Raw genomic sequence first — 21,250 nt, 5'->3', positions numbered from 1 at the left:
TCACACAGATTTCGTAGTTAGGCATGAAAGGTCTGACTGCTTCCTCTACCTGTTCCGCCTCAGCCAATTTAGTTTCTTGCAACGCCAAGAAATCGGGTTGCTCTTTCGACAATAATCGCTGTATTTGGTACTGCTTTTTTCTAGTGCATAAACCACGAACATTCAGCGTTGCAACTGTAATGGCTGATTGGGACTCACAAATCATGTGCTCTGCTTCGGTGCAGACACTAAAAACCTAAGCAGTCAGGGTCCAAGTTGTCTTGATGCAGCAATCTTAAACACCAGGAAACCAGGCAAAGAACGCCTTACTTGCTTTCCCTGCGCCGACGTTCCTCTTTAGGATCGTTGGGCGCGGGCTGGTAACGCCCCTTCTTCGTGCGTTCCATCCAGGGGTGTAGTTGGCGTGCTCCGTTTCCTGCTGCCGTATCGTCATCGAAGGCTCGCTTAGTTGACTCGCTGGTGTCGTCCATATCTGAAGGTCCGTTGGTGCTTGCGTCGTTCGATTCCTTGTCTGTTCCGGCATCAGAGGGTTTCACGTCGGCACCGCTGGGAGGTGCGCCTTCCGGTTGACCTCCGTTCTCTCTCGCTGCCCCCAAGGAGCTGCTTCCTTCACTCTTGCGTTCTTTGGCAGGGGTTGAAACTTCTGGCGCCAAGCCCTGGATAGTACGCTCCGCTTCCTCGGCATCCATGGCGTGGTCATTGGTCTCGGCCTCGGCCGTCCCGGCCCCGCTGGCCACCCTGGCGTACGACCTGACACATTCGGTGCCATAATGCCCGAAGCGAAAACACTCCGAGCACTTCGGCGCCCTGCATTCTCGTCGAATATGACCTGTGCGCTTACAGCGTAAGCACAAGGGCGCCCGACCAGGGATCACAACAAGTACGTTACCACCTTGGATCCGAAGCTGGTGTGGCATGGTATCGGCCGTGCCGCCTTCGTTCAGTGTCATCCGCGCACACCTTGTCGTTGATTCGATCCCTTGGAAGCCTTCAACATTCCACTTCTCCCGGCTCACTTCCAGGACCTTGCCATACGGCTCCAATTCCTTACGCACAACGTCGTCCGGCACATCATACGGGATCCAGTATAGACGAAGCCGTACCTCCGTGATGCTGGGATCCACGACGAGGCACCGAAGACCCTTCACCTGCAGTTCTTTGGCGTCCACGAGTCGTCTCTTTGCTTCTGCCGTTCGAAGGGTAGCCATCCAAACATGATTCATTTGGTACGCACCAAGTGCTGCGATGTCGCCGAGTACGCCGCACCTGGCCATCTCTTGTCGAAAATCCTGGATACGGTAGGGGCGCCCTTTCAAATCGCAATGCAGAAGCACCGATGTTTCACTCGTAATTCCTGTAGGCATCTGTGGTAAAACAATTTTATAGTCATCGTTCGTCGATTCACCGGAGTGATTAGAACCGCGGCCAGCAAGGGCCGTTGCAGACGCTTCCACGGAGCTCATGTTTCGAACGTCTTCCGGCCACCGATCTTCCCTCGGCAGGCAGATAAAGAATGTAAAAAAGGTTTAATTAAGAAAGAAATGGGTTAGATGGTGGCATAACGCGCCGAGGCGATCAGCGCTCTTTCGCTCTACTGTCCTTTTCTCTTCCGCTGACTTTTTGTGCGCTGTTTAATATTAGTGATGTACCATCTAGCTCACATTACCACTTTATTACAATTTAGAAGGGGACTCGTTCTGTACCTTGAGTGGTACAGGAAGCTTCAGAACTGTGTTTTAGGTTCAGTCAATCAATCTGAATGTCTGATATGTCGCTTCACTATAAAAAAAAAATGCTGCTAACTTGTAATGAGCAGAACCTTGAGACACGGCACCTTACGCACGCAGACCCACACACGCGCGCGCGCAGACACGCAAACATAAAATGATGTACATACGCCCATACACGCGCACACACGCACATTCTGTCTCACACATACGTATCCCCACGCGCACAGAAACAGTCTGTCTAAGTCAGAGCACGAAAAAAACGCCTCAAACACTCGTCGTAAGTCGTATTGTTGTCCGCTTTCATTCCCGAAAATATGAGCAATTCCGGACCGTTATATATGGCTTTGCACAACTATCAAACCTAACTTTCGCAACCGAAAATTCAACTTGTGACGTCACGAATAAGAATCACAAGAGGGCGTCACCGAAACATGTTGTAATCAATGCATGACAACCAAACACAGGCGTAGTCCCTGAAAGCGCATGGTTACGGCGCTTTCACTGGGCTTCCGGTCCTGAACTAGACTCGGTTTCACTTGAAGTCCGACAACGCAATTACAGACCAATGGAGTCGATAAAGCAGCATCGAAAGTGCACCGTCACGGTGCTCATAGCATTTGGTGCGTTTGCTATTATCGACTTAACGAGAGGTCTCAGACTGATTTGAGTGTAAGGGTCGAGGATTGCCCACCCCGTGTCGAGGGCCTTCGTGCGGGGGGCTCGCCATTTTGCCATTGACGCCTTTCACTTTGATTTGTTCATGCGTCGACAAACCGAGGGAGAGGGGTATACGAGAGCGCGAGGGAACTTTAGATGGCCGAGCTCTGAATAGAATGATTAGCGGGTAGAGGTGAAGCTGTGCGGAGCGCAAGTTCGTCTGCTCCTTGCGCAGAGGTTGTGGTGACGTCAGAACGTCGAGCGTCTGTTTGGCTCCGATTGGAAGGATAGTGGGTAGACCTCAAAGGCAGCTAGCATTGATGTCTACCCGGAATCCTTCTAATCAGAGCCAATCAGAGCTCGGCGTTCTGACGTCACTGCAACCCCTGCGCAATAAGCAGACGAACGTGCGCTCCGCATAGCTGCCTTATTCTATCCACTCTTCGAACGCGAACGCGAAACGCTGAACTCCGGCTAATTGCAACTGAACGCGTTCGAAGTATGAGTGAAGGCAAATACAGCTAGCTTATACTCACTAATAATTCCAACCAGAGCTGGATGTTTTGACGTCCCTGCACGCTCTCGTCTCCACCTATCCCTCAGTTTCTCGTGGCATGGGACCTCTTCGGCCGTTATTTGGTGTGAAAATAAGTGAACATGGCACTGGGACGGTGCAATTTCAACAAAACAAGAGAGCAAGCAAGCTTTCGCTCCTGTTGCTCAATTCACCCGGGAGTTACGAGCTCTACATGTCCCCCAAATGCCCTTTAGTCCGACAATTCTTTCGTATACCTGACGATTTTTTATAACAGTAGTCTGAGAGACTACTCGTATATTAAAAGGGGTTACTTTCTGAGGCTAAAATTCCAGCCTTAGGAATTTTTAGAATAGGGGGCATCAATGTCAGGGGGCCCCTAAGAAATAGAGGCTCACTTCTGTGCATGCTCGGAACTCAAGTCATGCTTTGGGTGAGCGTTCGCCCTAATGCTCAACTCTCACCAGAGCGACAAACAAAAACAACCGACACCGACAAGCCTCAAACCCGTGCAGCATGCGAGCGATGGTACCCTTGCCAGGCTTTTAATGTCTTGGTGCTCACGATGTTTGCACGAGTGAATGCAAGCCTTCCAAAATACCTTCGTGTCAACGATTTCAGATCATATATACTTCGTTTCACATTATAGAGGTGGTGCAACGATATTCAATTGGAATGTTTTTTCACTTTACACGAGCTTACTGGCACTAGTGGGACTCAAGGATACTCACACGCAACGCCACTGGCCAAGAAACTCCTTTGTTGCAGTGTAATTTCGAGGACAAAACCGAGCGTTTTTATTCAATCTCTTTTTCGCAAAACCTGATGACGTAGCTAGTGACGATATTTGAATGTGGCTCATAGATTGGACCCGAGCATTGCGTGGCCACTCGATTTGGGCTCGTGATAATCTATAGCTGGAGAAGCATTCGAGTAGTGTCCTGTGTCCAATCGTTGCAATGACGGAAACAGCCGAACCATAACAATGTCTGGAACGCAGCGCGTGTCCTGTGCCTTGCCAACCCCAGCGCATGGCTATGATCAACATTGGCGGCATATAATCGGCTCCAGATCACGTGGCCGCTTGTTCTGGCTGCGAGTTGAGGGGGTGAACATTGCCCCTGTGAGGCAGACCAAGTTCTAGGCTGTATAAACATACCACACAACCCAATTTTTTTTTTTGCCAAGCATGCGCGCTTTTGCAGTGTAAGCACTGTTCAGGGCCACATGCTCGCGCTTGTAGCAACGGCAATCAGTTGGGAAAGAGCGCGGGCGCGCCATGGCAACGGAGCACGCCCCGCAGTAGCCGGCGTAGCGGTGACGCTGCGGGGCTACCGTTCCGCAGCGCCACTTGATGCCGCTCGATGTGTTTGCGTTTGTCTTGCAAGTAGCGCAAATGCACCACTGCACGAGGCTCGTGTCTCGAGTGGCCCTTGGAAGCAAATAGCGGCACAGCACTGAAAGGAGCGGCCCTTGGAAGCGAACGGCGGCGGAGCACCCGCTCGTGGAACGTGTCTTGCGCATTTCCACAACAATTACTGGCGGTACTCATAAAACGCGCCTTTGCAAGGGGCTAGCCTCCTGCTCCGAAAGACATTGGCACACAGCTAACTAAGCAGCCATAGGACTTTTAAAGCAAATAATTAACGCTGAACGAAGTGCCTTTTAAGAGAACGTGTGCACCAAAGCAAAAAGTAAAATTCTAGTATATTATACAATGTTTTCTCGCCAGGAAGTACACCTATCCATGGTTCGACCTGTTTTTTCTAAGGCACGCCTAAAAGCATCGGTCATAGAATGGAATTTTTTGCTCGCGCGTCCGGTTAGTAAACTAGGTCGCTGATAAGCTACGTTCGGCGTACCGCACTATCGTGTTTGATAGAATGTCCAGCGCAGCGCGATGCGCGAGGCGCGTGCTCTTTAATTCCTTTTCCTTTACAAGCTGTACATATATACAACGAGACTACAGCGCTATATAAGAGTCTGTGTCTCACATCTTCCCTTTTCTAAAAAGGAAGTCAGGTGGCGTAACGTTTTGGTCGAATAACACATCTTCCACTTGTCGTGTGTGTGTGGCTCGTGTCGGTACATGCAGGAACGAACAGAGGTACATTCGGTGTACTTTTTCGACGATGGGTGGTTTCGGCGGTCGCTTCAGGCATCGGGACTAAGTGTGTCCTGTTGCGGCGAACGGACGTATCGCCAGTGTCCACCCAGTATGATCTCGGCTCCTCAGCTGACCTGTGGACCGTGCCGAACTTCTCGAGGTCCACTACCCAGACGTCCGTGTCGACGTTCAAGTCAGGAAGATTTCGCACCCCATGGCGGGAATCAAACCAGAGTTTCTGCTTCTTCCTGCTTTCTTCTTCGTACGCCCTTAGTTTCTCTTTGTCTGGGAGACGAGGAAGCAGGCTGTTTGAAGAAGTTGGAAGAGTTGTTCTGATTCTTCTACCCATTAGTAACTCCGCAGGTGAGTAACCGTTCTTGAGGGGGCTCGCCCTGTAGGTAAGAAGGGTCTGGTACGGGTCTCCCGACTTTTTCAGGGATCCTTTGATTATTTTTACAGCAGCTTCTGCTAGACCGTTACTTTGTGGATAGTGGGGACTTGAAGTTGTGTGTCTAAACCCATATTCTTTCGCAAACAATGCGAACGATGAGTCGGGTCCTTTGGAAAACTGTGGTCCGTTGTCACTGATGACTACCTCCGGTATGCCGTGTCTTGCAAAGATGGACTTGCAGTGTGTGACGACAGCGTTGCCAGTCAAGCTAGTGAGCTTCACTAACTCGGGAAACCTCGAGTAGTAATCTGTGACAATCAGCCACCACGATCCTCCAAGAAAGAAAAGGTCCATGCCGACCTTTTGCCATGGTCTTTCTGGAAACTCCGTGGGCTTCATTGGCATTTTCCTGTTTCCTTTCTGTTGGAGGCAAGTCCGACATGACTTCACCGAATTCTCAATGTCAGCGTCGATTGTTGGCCACCAGACTGCGTTTCTTGCCCTCGCGCGGCATTTATCAATGCCAAAATGGCCTTCGTGCAGAATGCGAAGAGTTGCTTCCTGGAGCTTTTTCGGGATGATGATTCTGATGCCATGCATAAGGACGTCTTCGACTTCGGTGACATGGTCTTTATGCGGCCAGAACTCCTTTAGGCAAGGCTGCAGATCACGATGACTTGGCCAGCCTTTTTGTGTGAAAGAGCGGAGTTGGCGGCAGGACTCATCTTCTTCTTGTTCCCTTTTTAGCTCTTGCAACGAAGGGGGAGCAACTGGCAGCGTTGAAAACAGCTGGTTTATGTAGCCTTCGATCTCTTTTTCCAGCTCGTTGTCTTCGATCTTCCCTTGCAGCGGAGACCTTGACAAAGCGTCAGCGGCGGTGATGTCTTTGCCTGGAATGTACATGATTTCAAAAGCGTACCGCATTAAGCGCATGCGCATCCTCTGCAGTCGAGGTGTCAGGTCGTCAATCGCTTTCGACCCAAACAGCGAGACAAGAGGTTTATGGTCCGTTTCCAGGCAAAACTTAGTTCCGCAGAGGTAGTCGTGAAACTTCTCGCAGGCCCAGACGAGAGCAAGGCCTTCCTTTTCGATCTGAGCGTAACGGCGTTCAGTCTCGGTTAGTACTCGGGAAGCATAGGCAATGACAGCGTAGCGACCGTCGTCTTGCTGCTGACGTAGGACAGCGCCCAGGCCATACGAGGAGGCATCCGCCGTGACTTTAGTTGGTCTCTTCGGGGAGTACATCGCGAGGACTGGATCTGATGAGAGTAGTCTTTTCCAGTTTGAGAATGCTTTTTCCTGCGCGGTCTCCCAGACGAACTCTTGCTTTGATGACAACATGCTTGACAGTGGTTGTAGCAACTCTGCCATGTTAGGTACAAAACGACCTAAGTAGGTGGCCATGCCCATCAGCCGTCGGAGTTCAGTCTTGGAGGTTGGCCTCGGCATCTCAGTGACTGCTTTTATCTTGTTCTCGTCAGGTCGAACGTGGTTGTTCTCGATGATGTGCCCCAAGTACTGTATCTTCGTGACGCCAAACTGGCATTTGTCTCTGTTCAGGGTCACGCCTGCGTCTCGAACTCGCTCTAGAGTAGCGCGGAGTCGTTGCTCGTGCTGTTCCTTCGATGATCCCCAGACAAGGATATCGTCCATGTGGCAAGCAACACCTTCAAGACCCTGGAGAATGTCGCTCATGCGCCGTTGGAAGTGTTCCGGGGCAGAGCAGATACCAAATGGTAGGCGATTGAAGCAAAAGCGACCGAAGGGCGTGATGAAAGTGGTCAGCGCTTTACTCTTCTCGCTTAAAGGAATCTGCCAAAATCCTGACGTGGCATCCATTTTTGAGAACCAGGTGGCTCCTTGCAGCGTCCCAAGGGTGTGTTCCACCGCCGGAATGGGATGCCATTCACGTAGGACGAACTTATTGAGCTCTGTGTAGTCTACACAGATCCTCAGTGCTCCTGACGGTTTGGGTACCACCACCATTGGAGCAGACCAAGAGGTGGGTTCTGTTACGGGGTTGATGACGCCGATTTCTTGCATCCGTAGAAGCTCCTCTTTTGTCTTCTCATACAGAGGTAGAGGCACCCGACGAGGAGACGTGAGAGCATGTGGAGTGGCGTCAGGTCGAAGCAGTATGTCACACTCCTGTTGTAACTTGCCAAGACCTTGGAAGACCTCAGGGAAATCTTTGTCGACGTTCAACACCGAAACAGAGTTGAGGGAGCTGAACAGTCCCAAGCGATTGATGGCTGGCTTGCCAAGAAGAGCGGTGCGGAGTAGCGGAAGGATGTAAACGTCTTCGAGGCTTTCTCGGCCGTTCAACTTGAAATGAAGTTTGGCCACCCCCGAGACGCAAAGAGCTTTTCCATCAGGTCCCTGAAGACGACGCGTTGTGGGGTTTAGAGGGATATGCTTGAAATGCTGATGGTACTGTCGTTCAGGAATGACAGTCTCGTCCGCCCCCGTGTCGATCTTGAAGATCAGTATTTTCGCTTCCACTTGCGGAGCGACTTCCCAGGTTGACGAGGCAGTTTCACCCACCAAACCAAGGAATCCTGGCTCTTTTTCGATTGTCTGCAGCATTTGCACCGACCGGCAAACAGTCGCATAGTGGCCTTTCTTTCTGCACTTTTGGCACGTGCCACTCTTTGCTGGACAGAGAGCTCGCGCGTGCCGCTCTTTACCGCACCAGCCACATGAGCGGGCTTGATTTTTCTTGCCGCTGCCTTTTGTGGGTTGATGCTGAGTCTTAGACGGTGGCTTGGCGTCGGAGTCGTGTTTAGCAGACTTGTACTTTCTCACGTGTAGTGCATCCACGGCTGCAGTTTCTTTGGGATGGCCTTGAAGGAGTTCTGCCTGTTGCAGCTGAACAGACTCGTTCTGACGCGCAACTGTGAGTGCCTTCAACAGATTGAGGTCGGGGTCTAACTGAAGAGTTTGCGACACCTTGTGATTCTTGAGGCCTACGACTAGCCTGTCTCGGATCAGTTCCTCGCGGAGTTCTCCGAAGTTGCAGGTGTCCGCTAGGGCATGGAGAGCTGTAGCAAAATCTTCGACGGACTCACCGTCCAGCTGGACTCTGGTGTTGAATTTCGCCCGTTCGAAGATGACGTTTCTTCGAGGAATGAAGTAGTTGTCATAGCTCTTGAGCACCACGTCGAAGTTTTTCTGCTCATCGGACGTCAACTTGAACGTGTTGAAAATGTCCTCTGCCTGGGGGCCCATGAGGTACACCAGCGTGCCGACTTGACTCTCCCTTGGACGGTCGCAGAGTCCCGAAGCAGCGCGGTAGCGCAGGAACCGCTTCTTCCATTGAGGCCAGTCTGACGGCGATGAAATCGTGAATGGGTCAGGCGGCGTAATCTGGAACGAAGTCACGTTCGCTGGCGTTTGGCTTGGACGTTCCATCCGGTTACGGGGAGTCAGGTCTGTCGGCAGATGAAGAGCATAGGTCCGTAGTGAAGGCCGTAGAGGTTAAAGCCAGGTTAAGGCTTCAGGGCAAGGGCCCTTAGGGTGTGCTGACGTGTCGTTCGGGAGGAGAGCAGTGGTCAGCACATCCCACTTCTGACACCATGTTTGATAGAATGTCCAGCGCAGCGCGATGCGCGAGGCGCGTGCTCTTTAATTCCTTTTCCTTTACAAGCTGTACATATATACAACGAGACTACAGCGCTATATAAGAGTCTGTGTCTCACATATCGGAGCCTTTGAAGCATGCTTTTTTAAGTGCGCGCCCGGGTGATATTGTGAACGCGCGGCGCGCGCTTAAAGCGGGTCATAAAACGATTTTCCTTCTTCTTTCTCCTTAGCTTTAATCCTCAACTCAAATGCGAATTGTGAGATCACGTCGTCGTGATATTCTTCGGCAGCGGTGCGATGACTCCTAGCCTCCACCGTGCTTTTTAAGCACACCCTAGAACGTGACATTCCCCGGTGACGATAAGTTCCGTCAGGGCACTCATTGGCCACGAACGCGAATCCGAATATTCGTCGACGGATTTATTGTTGACGAGCGCATACTTCCGAGTGACGCAGTCCTCGTGTCCAATGCGTGAGCTGGGCTCGGCTGACGTCAGGTTGGCACCGCTGACGCGCATTGGGAACCGCGGATGTATCCTCGTGAAAAGGCGGAGAGCTTTCGAACGAAAAAAGGTACAAAATAGTCCGCAATATTTTCAAATGTTCGTACCGAAAAGCTGGCCGTTGACTTTTTACCCTCTTTCTCTTGGCAAACTAAACGATATGCGATTACTAAAGTCCCAATTTAAAATCATTTATCCCAGCCCCAAATTCGTTTCATGGCCCCTTTAAATCGCAACTAAAGCCCCTTGATAAAGGCGTTTTTTTACAAGTACAGTCTACCATTGTTGTGGAAACACGCAGGACACGTGCCAAGAGCGGGTACTCCGACACCATCCGTTTCCAAAGGCCGCTCATTTCAATGATGCGCCGCCATTTGTTTACAAGGGACAAGGGCCGCTCGGGACACAGACCTCGTGCACTGGCACATTTGACGCTACTTGTAAGACAAACGTAAACACATCGAGGGGTTTTAATCGATGATGATGATGATGACGAATGTAGCTATCCCCTTTGGAAAGGGGGGGGGGGGGGGGGGTCACGTACTAATCGGGTCCAAGCCAGTGGGCTCCTTTGTGTAGCCCCTCACATATTTCTCTTTTTTTTTCTACCAATTTGCCAGCCGCTTGGTTTTTCGGCCCACCCATCTCTCCGTGGAGTGTGCTCCGGAGTCGGCCTCTTCTTAAAATCCCAATGCTTTTGCTAGTGATGGCGCTTGTGCAGGTTGGGGAGCTGTAGTGGCTATAGCTCTATAGCCTCCGTGCACACTCGCCGGTGGCGTCGCCTGCCGTCCACCGTTGTGGCTGGATGTTAGGTCGGCTTGCGTGTCGACTATAGCTCCCATTTTGGCACCAGGGCCGGGCAGTGGAGGATCAGGTGTTCGATTGTTCCTGCTTCTTGCCTTCCATGTCTTCCTAAACTGGGTCGGTGAAAAAAAAAAAAGCGTTCTTTTTGCGGAGCTGGTAGACGCGCTTTACCCACCGTGTCTGTAGGCATCGGAGACCCAAAGAGTCAAGTATCTGTCTGGCCCATTGAATTTTACCCATGTGTAGGAGCCGTCCTTGATAACAAAGCTTGCCGGCTGCCTTTCTTGCTTCGAAAGTCAACAATCCCAGGTCACCCTAATCGCCTTAATCGCCACTTGTACGTGGCAACTAAGTGCTTGACGGCCGACATCCCTTTGCCTGCTCTCTAACAGGCTCGTGTGTCAGCCGTGACACAAATTATTTCATTGGCGAACGTAATTTCAGGCACCTGCACAGCCTTCCATAGTTCCTTCACCATTCGGTATTGTAGAGACCGGCGACCGTCGAGGCCAGAGAGGAACGAACACACCCACGCGCCTGGTCTGAGTGAAACGAAACAAGTCTTCGTCTGCCTCTTTACTCTCTCATATATATACAACCTAATAGTAGCGACCCCTACCACAACATCCCCCTTTCTCAGAAACATCACTCGTGGATGAACACATCAGGACATACTACCTCACTACAAGTGCAGTCTCTTTGGAGTTACTACTCGACGGCCAGATATCGTGCGTCGAGGAGTGTGGATCCACACATTCGCTGGTGCCTGACTTGCATCAGCTCTCGGACTTGCCCTTGGCTCTGCGGGAGCTTCCTCGGCAGAAGGCTGCGGAGAGGGAGTTGTAACCAGGCTTCGTTGTTCAGAACCTTGGGGTTGGAGGCCATTGGCTCCATCGGCCGCAGGAACCGGCAGAACCGGAGCTGGCAGGCCGGGAACAGGCTCCGTAGGTTGGCTCCCGAAAGGAACCAGGTGTCGCCGATTTCTCTGCAATACACCCCGCGGAGTTTCGACGACATAAGAGCGTGGGCGTTGCGCTCGGCTAAGCGAATGAGCAGGGCACTGTGCGTCGGTCACCCACACATCTTCGCCAGGTGAAAGTTCCCTGAGCTCGCGCACTCCATGACGACGGTCGAAGTCGGAAGCTTGGCGTCGCTTCGCCGCGCTGTCCCGCTCCAGAAAGACCTGTGACTTTGGCCATGCCGGCTGGAGTTTCTCGGCAGCCTTGGGTACTTGAGTCCGGAGCTGTCGACTCATCAGCAGCTGAGCAGGGCTAAAACCCAAGACGCCAGGAGTATCTCTATAGACGAGAAGTGACAAGAACGGATCGTCGCCTTTAACCAAAAGGTCCTTCACTGTCCGGACTGTACGCTCCACTTCTCCGTTTGACTGCGGAAATCCAGGACTGCTAGTGACGTGCTTAAATCCGTAGTCTTCCGCGAATCTGGCGAAGTCGTGGGAGGCAAACTGTGGTCCGTTGTCACTTCGAAGTACCTCAGGGATCCCGAAACGCGCCATGACACTTTTTACTGCAGAAATCACGGCTTGACTTGACGTGGTTCGCAGTGTCATTACTTCAGGATATCGTGAGTGATAGTCCACCATCAGTAGAAAATCTTGGCCGTTTAAGTGGAATAAATCGACTCCCACCTGTTGCCAAGGTAGCTGTGTTGGAGGCGACGTCATGAGAGGTTCAGCCCGCTGTACCCTCGTCGATGGGCAGCGCTCGCACTTCTCGACCATGGTTTTGATTTGATCGCCGATACTGGGCCACCACACCAAGTCTCGAGCCCGTGCCTTGCATCGGTTGACTCCTTGGTGTCCCTCGTGAATGGCCTGCAGGACCTCAGGTCGCAGCAATGCAGGAATAACGAGGCGTCCTCCTTTGAGAAGCACACCGTCACAAACGGTTGGTTCCCCGCGGTAGTTCCAGTACTTCATTAGGTGACACGGAACCTTGGTCTTCTGAGGCCAACCTTGGTCACAGAACTTTGCCAGTGCTGTGCAGTCGCCATCTGTTGACTGTTGTCGACGGACCACCTCAAGGCTGACGGGCGCACCTTCTTGGATTGCGTGAACCACGCTCTCGACGTACAGCTCTAGGCTGTCGCAGGTTGATGGAGCTGTTCGGCTCAACGGCGCTCGGGACAGGGTGTCGGCCGTTGCCAGGAGCTTCCCAGGAACGTATAAAATCTGGTACTGATACCGCATCAACTTTATCCTCAGTCGCTGAACTCGTGGAGGAAGAAGGTCTACGTCCATGTCGCCAAGCAACGCAGTCAAGGGCTGGTGATCGGTTTCCACTGTAAACCGCAGTCCCCGGGCGTACTCATCGAAGCGACACACGACCCATGTGACTGCCAAAGTCTCCTTTTCGGTCTGGCTGTACCTCTGCTCGGTCGCACTAAGTGACCGTGAAGCAAAAGCCACCGCCCGACGCTCGCCAGACGGTTGATTCTGGAGCAGGACTGCACCAAGACCGAAAGAGCTGGAGTCAGCAGACACTATGGTCCGGTGCTCCGGATTGTAACAAGCCATACAAATGTCTGAAGAGAGCATAGTCTTCAACTTGAGGAAGGCAGCCTGCTGGTTTGGTCCCCAGACCCACGCACTCTTCTTGCTCAGCAATTCTCGAATAGGTGCCGTGACGGCAGACAGATGTGGCAAAAACCTACCAACGTGGTTGACCATGCCTAACAGTCTACGGACACCTCTGACGTCGACCGGTGGCTCCATGTGCTGTACAGCCTCCACCTTCTCAGGGTCTGGCATAATGCCATTCTGGCTGACGACTACGCCAAGGAACTTTACACTGGTGACGCCAAACTTGCACTTGGACCTGTTCAGAGTCAGACCTGCTTTTTTTAAGCGGTTGAGAACCTCTGTGAGACGCTTGTCGTGTTCCACAACATCTCGGCCAAAAACGAGAATATCATCAATCATATTGACAACTCCATCTTGGCCCTCCAGAATGTACGACATCTGGCGTTGAAAATATTCCGGCGCAGGGGTAATCCCGAAAGGCAACCGACAAAAGCAGAACCGTCCGAACGGGGTGATGAACGTTGTAAGTTCCTGGGACTCACTTGACAGCTTCACTTGGTGAAAACTTGACGTGGCGTCGAGCCTGGAGAAGACTCGCGCCTCGCCCAGAAGTCCAAGCACTTGATCCACTGTCGGCAGGATGTGACGTTCACGAAGCACTGCCCGGTTCAGTCGAGTCAGGTCCACGCATATGCGGTAGCTTCCCGAAGCTTTCGGCACCACTACCATGCCTGCGCACCACGGTGTCGGTTTGGTTACTCTTCGGATTACCCCTTGGGCCTCCATCTTGTCTAGTTCAGACTTTACGACATCGCGTAGTGGGATGGGGACCCTTCGCGGAACGTGCAGCGAGTACGGTACCGCGTTCTGCTGAAGACGAATTGTGTACTGCTCTCGAAGTTCTCCGAGTCCCTGAAAGAGCTGTGTTGACAAAGTCCCGTCGAGCTCAGTAGGACTGTTTTCGGCAGAAGACTCCGGAAGGTGATCCACAAACTTGACCACGCCCAACGCCTGAATTGCCGGAAATCCCGACAAGGGAACAACTTGCAAACGCACAACGTAGAGCTTCTGCTTGACGCGCTTGGTTTTCCATTCCAAGGCCGCGACGAACGTTCCTAGCACGTCCAACGGTTGACCGGCGGGTCCTGTCAACTCCCCTTCTGGGGGCTCCAGGCGAGCTGGTACCCCGAAAACGTACTGGGGACGACGGTGACCTCCGCTCCGCTGTCAACCTTGAAGCTCAGCAGTACGTCGTTGACCTTCACGTCTACAAACTTCGCTCTAGCCTTGGACGGACAACGGACGGCACCAAGCTCCAGTGAAGCCAACTTATTCTTGGCGCGGCAGACAGCTGCGAAGTGGCCCTTCTTGTGGCACTTGTTGCATTGCGCACGGTTAGCAGGGCACTCTGAGCGCGGATGCGGAGAACGTCCGCAAAAGCCGCATGAAGATGCTCTCGCTGCGTCACCGCTTGCTTGCTTCGGCCTTGGCAGGCGGTTCTTCGCAACTTTTGCTGCGTCAATGTTTAACGCCTTCGCTTCTGCTGAAGCTGCCATGGCTGTAGATGCCAACGAGTCCCGCAGCTTCCGTTCCCTCTCTGCGTCCTCGTATTGGCGAACTTGAATGAGCGCTTCGTCCAACGTAAGCTTCGTGTTTCGGCACAGTCTGTCCGACAGCTTTGTGTCTCGCAAGCTCACCACAAAACGGTCGCGAATGAGCCGCTCCTCGACTTCTCACGACGGGTAGTTACATTTTTTTGCCATGTTGCTGAGCGTCGTAAAAAAGGAGTCAGCTGACTCACCCGCTTGCTGCAACCGTCTGTGGAAGCGTGCGCTCTCGTAGAGCTCATTCACTGGGTGAACGAAGTACGCGTTGAACATCTCAGCGATGAGATCGTAGTTGTCGAAGTTTGAATCGTCGACGTGTAACGAAGTCAGAACGTCCCGCGCTTGCGGCCCCATGGAGTATAGTAGGGTCCGAACACGGACTTTGTCGCTGGCGGCGTAGAGTCCTGACGCGTAGACGTAGTCATCAAACTGCTGATGCCACTGTTTCCATTTTCCGGGGTTGCTGAAGTCAAACTGGGGCGGTGCTCGTAGATTGAGCGCACCGACTGGCAACGCTCCCGGACCGGCGGCGGCGCCCTCCCCTTCGGCCATGGCGGTCTCCTCCGAGGCTGGTGCTGGCGCTTGAAAAGAGAAAAGGCGCTAGCATCCCACTTCTGACACCATGTAGAGACCGGCGACCGTCGAGGCCAGAGAGGAACGAACACACACACGCGCCTGGTCCGGGTGGAACGAAACAAGTCTTCGTCTGCCTCTTTACTCTCTCATATATATACAACCTAATAGTAGCGACCCCTACCACAGGTATCTATTGCCGCTCCACAGAATTCGCCGACGTAAGATGTTTTGCCCTCTTTTTTCCGTCTGTCGAATATTTGCTTGATATTTGTCACAGTAGTCGGGCGCGTTCGTATAGATATCTGTACTGATCCGACACCGCGACCGCTTCCTGTTGCAGCCTCAACACTCTGTTTCCTGTGTAGTCTCCAGAGAACTGCACTACTGCTGATTCTAAAACATGGAATTAAAGTATCAGTAGTTCCACTTCTTCCTCACAGACGTCTACCAACTCCCGAAGTGTTTCCGTGTCTTCCGCCATGAGCACCAGGTCATCAGTGTATGCGAGGCCCGGCAGTGTCCAGTGCGTTTCACAACCCTCTTCTACGCGTGTGAGCGAGAAACCGAGCCCTGATTTCAGGAGATGTTGTTCTAGCTCGCCCGTGTACAACATATATACACCAACTCATGTTTACAAACAAACCGGAGAGCCCGGAGCGCCCCTAGCGGACGCCACCGGCGCCGCGCATGCGCGATGGGGGTGTGGGCAAGAAGCTCGCCGTCGCCCATAAACAAACCATTGAAATGCGATGTTTTCGGCGTCGGTGTGAGTCCCCGCGCTCTTTTTTGCGTTGGAATTGTTGATTCTACGTCCTCCTAACGATGTCTGACTACTTGAGCGGCGTCAGCGAAATTAACGAGGCTCGTTACACCGCAAAACTTCGCGTGAATAATCTGACATGCGGCGATTCATTCCGCGTGGACGCCGCAGAATGTACGCTAAAGCCTGATTCACATGATGAGATTTCGCTTGCAATTTTCAGTAGCGACGTCGCTCGGACTGCAAAAGCCTGAACCGTAGCTGAGATGGTCGACGTCAATACTGAAAATCGCAAGCAGAATCTAACCAAGTGAATCAGGCATAACAAGTCGATGATGGCCACTGGTAATAGTGATCAACATCTCCTTGTATCGACTGTTTACGTCGAGCCTGCTTACCAACCTTCAAACTTAAGTCTTTTGAGGCCTGTACTTACTTCTTATCGCAATTACCGGGTCCACGTTTGGTCTACGGGCGGGTGTCCTCTAAAAGAGCAGACGACAAGCAGAAACGTTTGAAAGAGCAGACGACAGTTCGAACGATAGGGCGACCGTTTCAAATTGAAGATGCACTGAACGTAGTCCGCAGGTGGTCCGTACAACTTGACGGTTTTCCGGCGTTCATTTTGGAACAAAACAAATAAATCTGATGGCCAGAAGTATCCGTGAATTCAACCCAAAATGCTTACCGCCCAAGCAATCGTGGTCCGACGGCGTCTGGTTTTCCCTTTTCACGGCATATATCCACGTTCTCGGACAAACCGAGCGCATGAAAACTGACCTTCAAACCTTTCTCGGCCCTTTGGTACAGCCCAAGTAGCAGCATTTTGACAATAAGGCAGGTTTTTGTCTGGTTCCTTTCAAAACAGCGCAGGAATACACGTCTCAGATGGGCACTTCCGCCCACAACCCCGGACCGGAAGTGCGTCCGACGCGCCACCACCGCGCCGTGACGTAACAGAGATGAGTTCGTGTATAGGAGGGGCGAGAGAGGGCAGCCCTGCTTCAGGCCCCTCTCCACTTCAGCCCTTCTGGACATCAAAGCCTCCGAACTTAGCCGTGACAGCTCCTCCGTCGTACAATCGTCGCATGAAGTTCGTCCATTGGCTGGGCATATATAGTCTCATGAGGCATTGGATGAGGGACCCGTTTGATACGCTATCATACGCCTTCGCTACATCTAAGAAACAGCATATAAAATATCGTCCCTCTTTTCTGGCGATCTCAATGAGCGGCGCGAGAACGAACAGGTTATCCTGTAAACTGCGGTCTCTGCGGGAGCCATTTTGGAGCTCAGTCAGTTTGGCGTTCGCGGATCGGGAGCCCGTCGGTGTCGCCACCGGCGGCCATTGCTTGACAAAGGCAATACACGCAAGTCTATGGAAGAAACGCACAAAAGTAAGAACACTGAAGCATGTAGGCTGTGCTCGGAGGCGAGTATTTTATGGTATGCTGCGATCCTTATACCGAGTGTCCGGAGATCAAATCGGTAATTGTTAAACGTTCGAACGCCGATTAAAAAAATCAAACGTACGGGAGCACCTACGGCTGAGCTGGCAAGCTTGCTGTCGTAGTGGAGTAAACAAAGTTTCTTGCCGTCAATGAGACCGTCCTCAGGGAAGCCCAGAAGTTCACGAATGACAAAGAAGTTCCATCTCGACAGCGGATTTCCGGGAGTGAGCGGATTTCCGGGAGTGAGCGAATTCCGCGTAGCAAAGCCTATGAGCTTGTCGTCTGCTAAACCCCACTCAACGAAACCGCCACCGACTTCGCGGTAACTCTAGGTAACTCTTGCCTCATTGAGCTCCACTATATCTTTCGCTCAGCGGAGTCACTCTCAACCACAAAATGTTTATTTATCAAAAAAAAAAAAAAAAAAAAAAAACGTGAGGGCTGTCAGTTTTAATGTTTGTACGCAAGTACAAACATTAAAACCCCGGGCGTGTAATGGGTACTTGAGCACCCTCTGACATTTTCCTGCAGGGTGCTGGGCAATATGCTGAGCCCCGTGAGTTTGGCTCAAGGCCTACTGAACAATGCCTGCAACCCTCCCCCCTCCCCTCTGTGATCCCGTTGTTACTCAGCTCCGCCAAGCGACGTGGTTGGCTAATCGCTCACGTGTTTGTTGGCGCCCCCCGTAGACGACATTCTGTACTACTTAGAGGTTCTGAATGCAGTTAAATTTTCTCAAATAAATTCTAAAAAAAAAAAAAAAAACGTTTCGGAAACACGGGCAAATTTAGAAACTCAAAAAGGACTTTGTTAGAAGCAATAACGAACCCAGTTCGGTGGCCATCTTCCCAGACAAACAGCTTCCTCACGTTTGGGCGCCAGTGGAGGAATTTCCTTGCTGCTAAACCTCTCGGAGAATGACACGAGGCACTGCTTCAGCAACACGTATTCATTTATTCCCCGCCATCGCCCGCGCCGCGATCGCAAGAGGTCCCGCGCATCCACTGCAACGGCCTATCAGTGTTGGAGCACCGCTCGCGTGGCCAATTGTTACTTGGCCCCCTCGCGGCGGAAATGACTGTGGACGATTTGGCATGCGGGCCACCTGGTCCAAAGCTTTTGATCCCCAGGTTGCCCACAGTACATACAAATGTTTTAACAACGGTGCTGAGCCTTTCTGTGATATCGTAAACAGTTGTTGTATGGTCAAGACGAGAAACAAAGAGCGCCCGACTCCGCGGAGGGCGAGGTGCGGACGTCAGCTTACTAGTGATGTTCGTGCCTGTGGCGGGCTTGACTTTCCTTGTCTTTTAAGTAATGGTGAATCCGTCCTTGCCAGTTGTCGATTGGCTGCCGTGGATACCAGTGGTCGAGGAAACCAAGGGTTCTCTAGGCTCCAGATTAGATGCACGGTTCCAATTGGTTCTCGATCATACTTGCGCCGTTGCTTGCACGTCTGCACCAGCCGTAACTAGTGCTCCGAATCGCTACCGCATAACTTGAAAGTCCAGTATCCAAATTTAAAGAATTCGAAAAATATGGTTTACTTACACCTGTCGGAGTACCCTTAATTGTTGAAACACAACTTTCAAAAGCAGCTTCTAAATTCGTCGAAATGGAGCGAGGAGGAGCAGTGCTTGAGGAGTTACGAAGCAGTTCCTCATTACGGGCTAGATGAAGTTGCAATTGTTCATTGTCTGCCTGGGGCAGCGCCTGTATTTTGGTGGAGAACATGGCAATCTTTTCGCAAAGCTGAATAATGATTGGTCGTAGCTCTGCTACATATGCACGTACTTTTTCCTGCTTATCAGAGTGTACTTTACCTTCAATGCCGGGCTTCATACTGCTGGGCAAGTCGTGGATGCAAAGCCTAGACGGATTGGTTCCTTGCTCTCTGGTGCACTCTTTACACTTGTAGGTGCTGACTCCGTTCCGAACGAGAAATTCCTTATCTGCAGCGGCAATGTCCACCTGCAGTGGAAGCGACGGTCGCAGAATCCGGAACACGTAACATGCTGCTACCGCCCATTGATGTTCTTGGAGCAACTTCCGCGCATGTTTTGATCCCTCGCGATGACGAAGCGCTTGACTTGCGTCACGGATACTTTTCTCGGTGTACATAAGCGTCAAACGCCATAATTTCCGATGAAAACATAAAAAGCAATGATATGTTCAATTGAAGTGAACGTTCAAACGTTCATTTCAAGCGTTCAATGAAAATGGAAATCTCCAATGAATTTAATGAGAATGTAAATCAACTAAAACACCGTTCAAACGTTCAATGAAAACGACATTATAACTGTTCGATTCACCTGAATTAGATAAACTATACTTGTATTCTCCTCAATAACCATAGTAAAATTTAAAAAAAAAGGCACTGCTGATTTACTTCTTTATGTGGTAAATAAGGATATATGTGGGTAAATTTTAGATTAGCTTGCCGTTATTTTATTGAAAGTTACACGTTCTAAGCGATAACCACCTAATTTCTTCCTTCAACAACTGAAAGTTGCAAGAACTACTTCGTGTAGCGCATGAATAATGCACATAAGTTACTTTTTCCTTCGTGTGACGAGTATAGGTTACAGGAACTGGCATATTTGATCCGACCGGAAGTGGCACGGGCGCTGCACTGGCGCGTTCGATTCGTCTCAGTTCTGTACAAGTTCAATCCCAGTTCCCTAAATGCTTGCACGGGCTCCGAAGCCAGTTCAGCGTTAGTGGTGTAGCAGGCGACGAAAGCAGACGGCGAAGGCAGACGCCTCTTCTCTACCTTGATCTCCGTGTTTCTTAGGGCGTTTATTTGAACCATGTTTGTAATACAGAAGAACGTTGAAAGTGTAGTATTTTCACTCGTAGATGAAACTGGTGTACCTGCAGTGGACGGAAGCGGGATGGTCCACATAACGGAAGTTAGGACTTAACGGCGTTTCAAACACTTGCGTCGAGTCGGACCGAGTGCTTGTGAAGTAAGGGTTGCTACCGCATTTTACGGCAACAACCCCGTCAACTACGAAATAAAAAACAGGTTTTTTATTTTGTTTCGTTGGAGCCGACGGAACTCGTGCCAAGCAACCCGTCCGTTGCAGTCGCACTCTGCAGTGTCGAACTAACGCAAGTGTGTTAACAAACTTGCGTTGTACAAATTGTACAACGCAAGTTGTACAATTTGTACTTGTATGTTGTACAAATCGTATGCAAGGCTGCGTAGGCTTGCTTACGTTTGGTGAATGATTGACTTACGTCGATCATTACCTCATTATAATACATTGACGTTTACAATGTTCGTATTTTATTATTTGAGACGGAGAACGAGTTACGCTCAGTTTAGCCTCCGAGCCGACCACAAACCAAGCGGTGCTGCAGCCCGCGCGTCCACCCCCAGCTGACGTCGACAGGCAGCTGTTTAATGTCGTAAAAACAAAGTTTCTTTTTTTTTTTTTTTATCGGTGCCTAAAAAAAGTTGGGAGAATATCTCAGCACCAATGGAGGTTTCAAGTGCACCTTTGCCGGGAAATTTTACGAGACACGCCTAATAAGAAACAATAAATGTTTATGTTTAGGAGCATAAGGGCCCTGTGGCTGCAGCTGGCCGACACCGTTGTCGGAAAGTGAGGCGGGGTTATCACAGCCGAGCAGGCAGAGAACAAGTTGAAGTCATTAGATCGAGCCTAAGAAAGCGGCCAAAAAACGAAAAAAAAAGCTATACGTCGGCTCACTTTTGGATGCATTTCCAATACGAAGAGTACGTTCACCAACCCTTTATATTGTTCTTTAATTTCAAACGGGCTGTTTTAGTGAGCATCGTGGTATTCTCGAGAAGGAGCACCACATTACACCAACCGAGTTGTTGGCGCGGGAAAGGGCGATCGAAAAGGCAAGAAAGACAGACCGAGTAAGTGCTTGAATGGCCAATGGGAAACGTTGCAAGATAAGATATATATTTCAACACCGAGGGCGAAACCTACCGAGGTGCAGTACCCAGGTGCGTAGCCAGGAATGTTT

General features: G+C 51.1%; 1 protein-coding gene across 1 annotated transcript; it reads right to left on the bottom strand.

Moving 5' to 3' along the window:
- Positions 1-219: 219 nt before the first annotated feature.
- On the bottom strand, positions 220-20,497 carry LOC121835778. Its single transcript, XM_042290272.1, has 3 exons — positions 20,378-20,497; positions 19,069-19,216; positions 220-1,078 (listed from the first exon to the last, which is right to left on the bottom strand). The coding sequence occupies exons 1-3, from the start codon at positions 20,495-20,497 to the stop codon at positions 306-308; spliced, it is 1,041 nt and encodes a 346-aa protein (XP_042146206.1). The 3' UTR covers positions 220-305.
- Positions 20,498-21,250: the final 753 nt, after the last annotated feature.

Source organism: Ixodes scapularis, unplaced genomic scaffold (genome assembly GCF_016920785.2).
Source record: "Ixodes scapularis isolate PalLabHiFi unplaced genomic scaffold, ASM1692078v2 PGA_scaffold1__304_contigs__length_218370807, whole genome shotgun sequence".
In the NCBI taxonomy this organism is placed as follows: Eukaryota; Metazoa; Arthropoda; class Arachnida; order Ixodida; family Ixodidae; genus Ixodes; species Ixodes scapularis.
The sequence above is the reverse complement of the archived record's forward strand: the minus strand, read 5'-3'. Positions and strand labels throughout refer to the sequence as shown.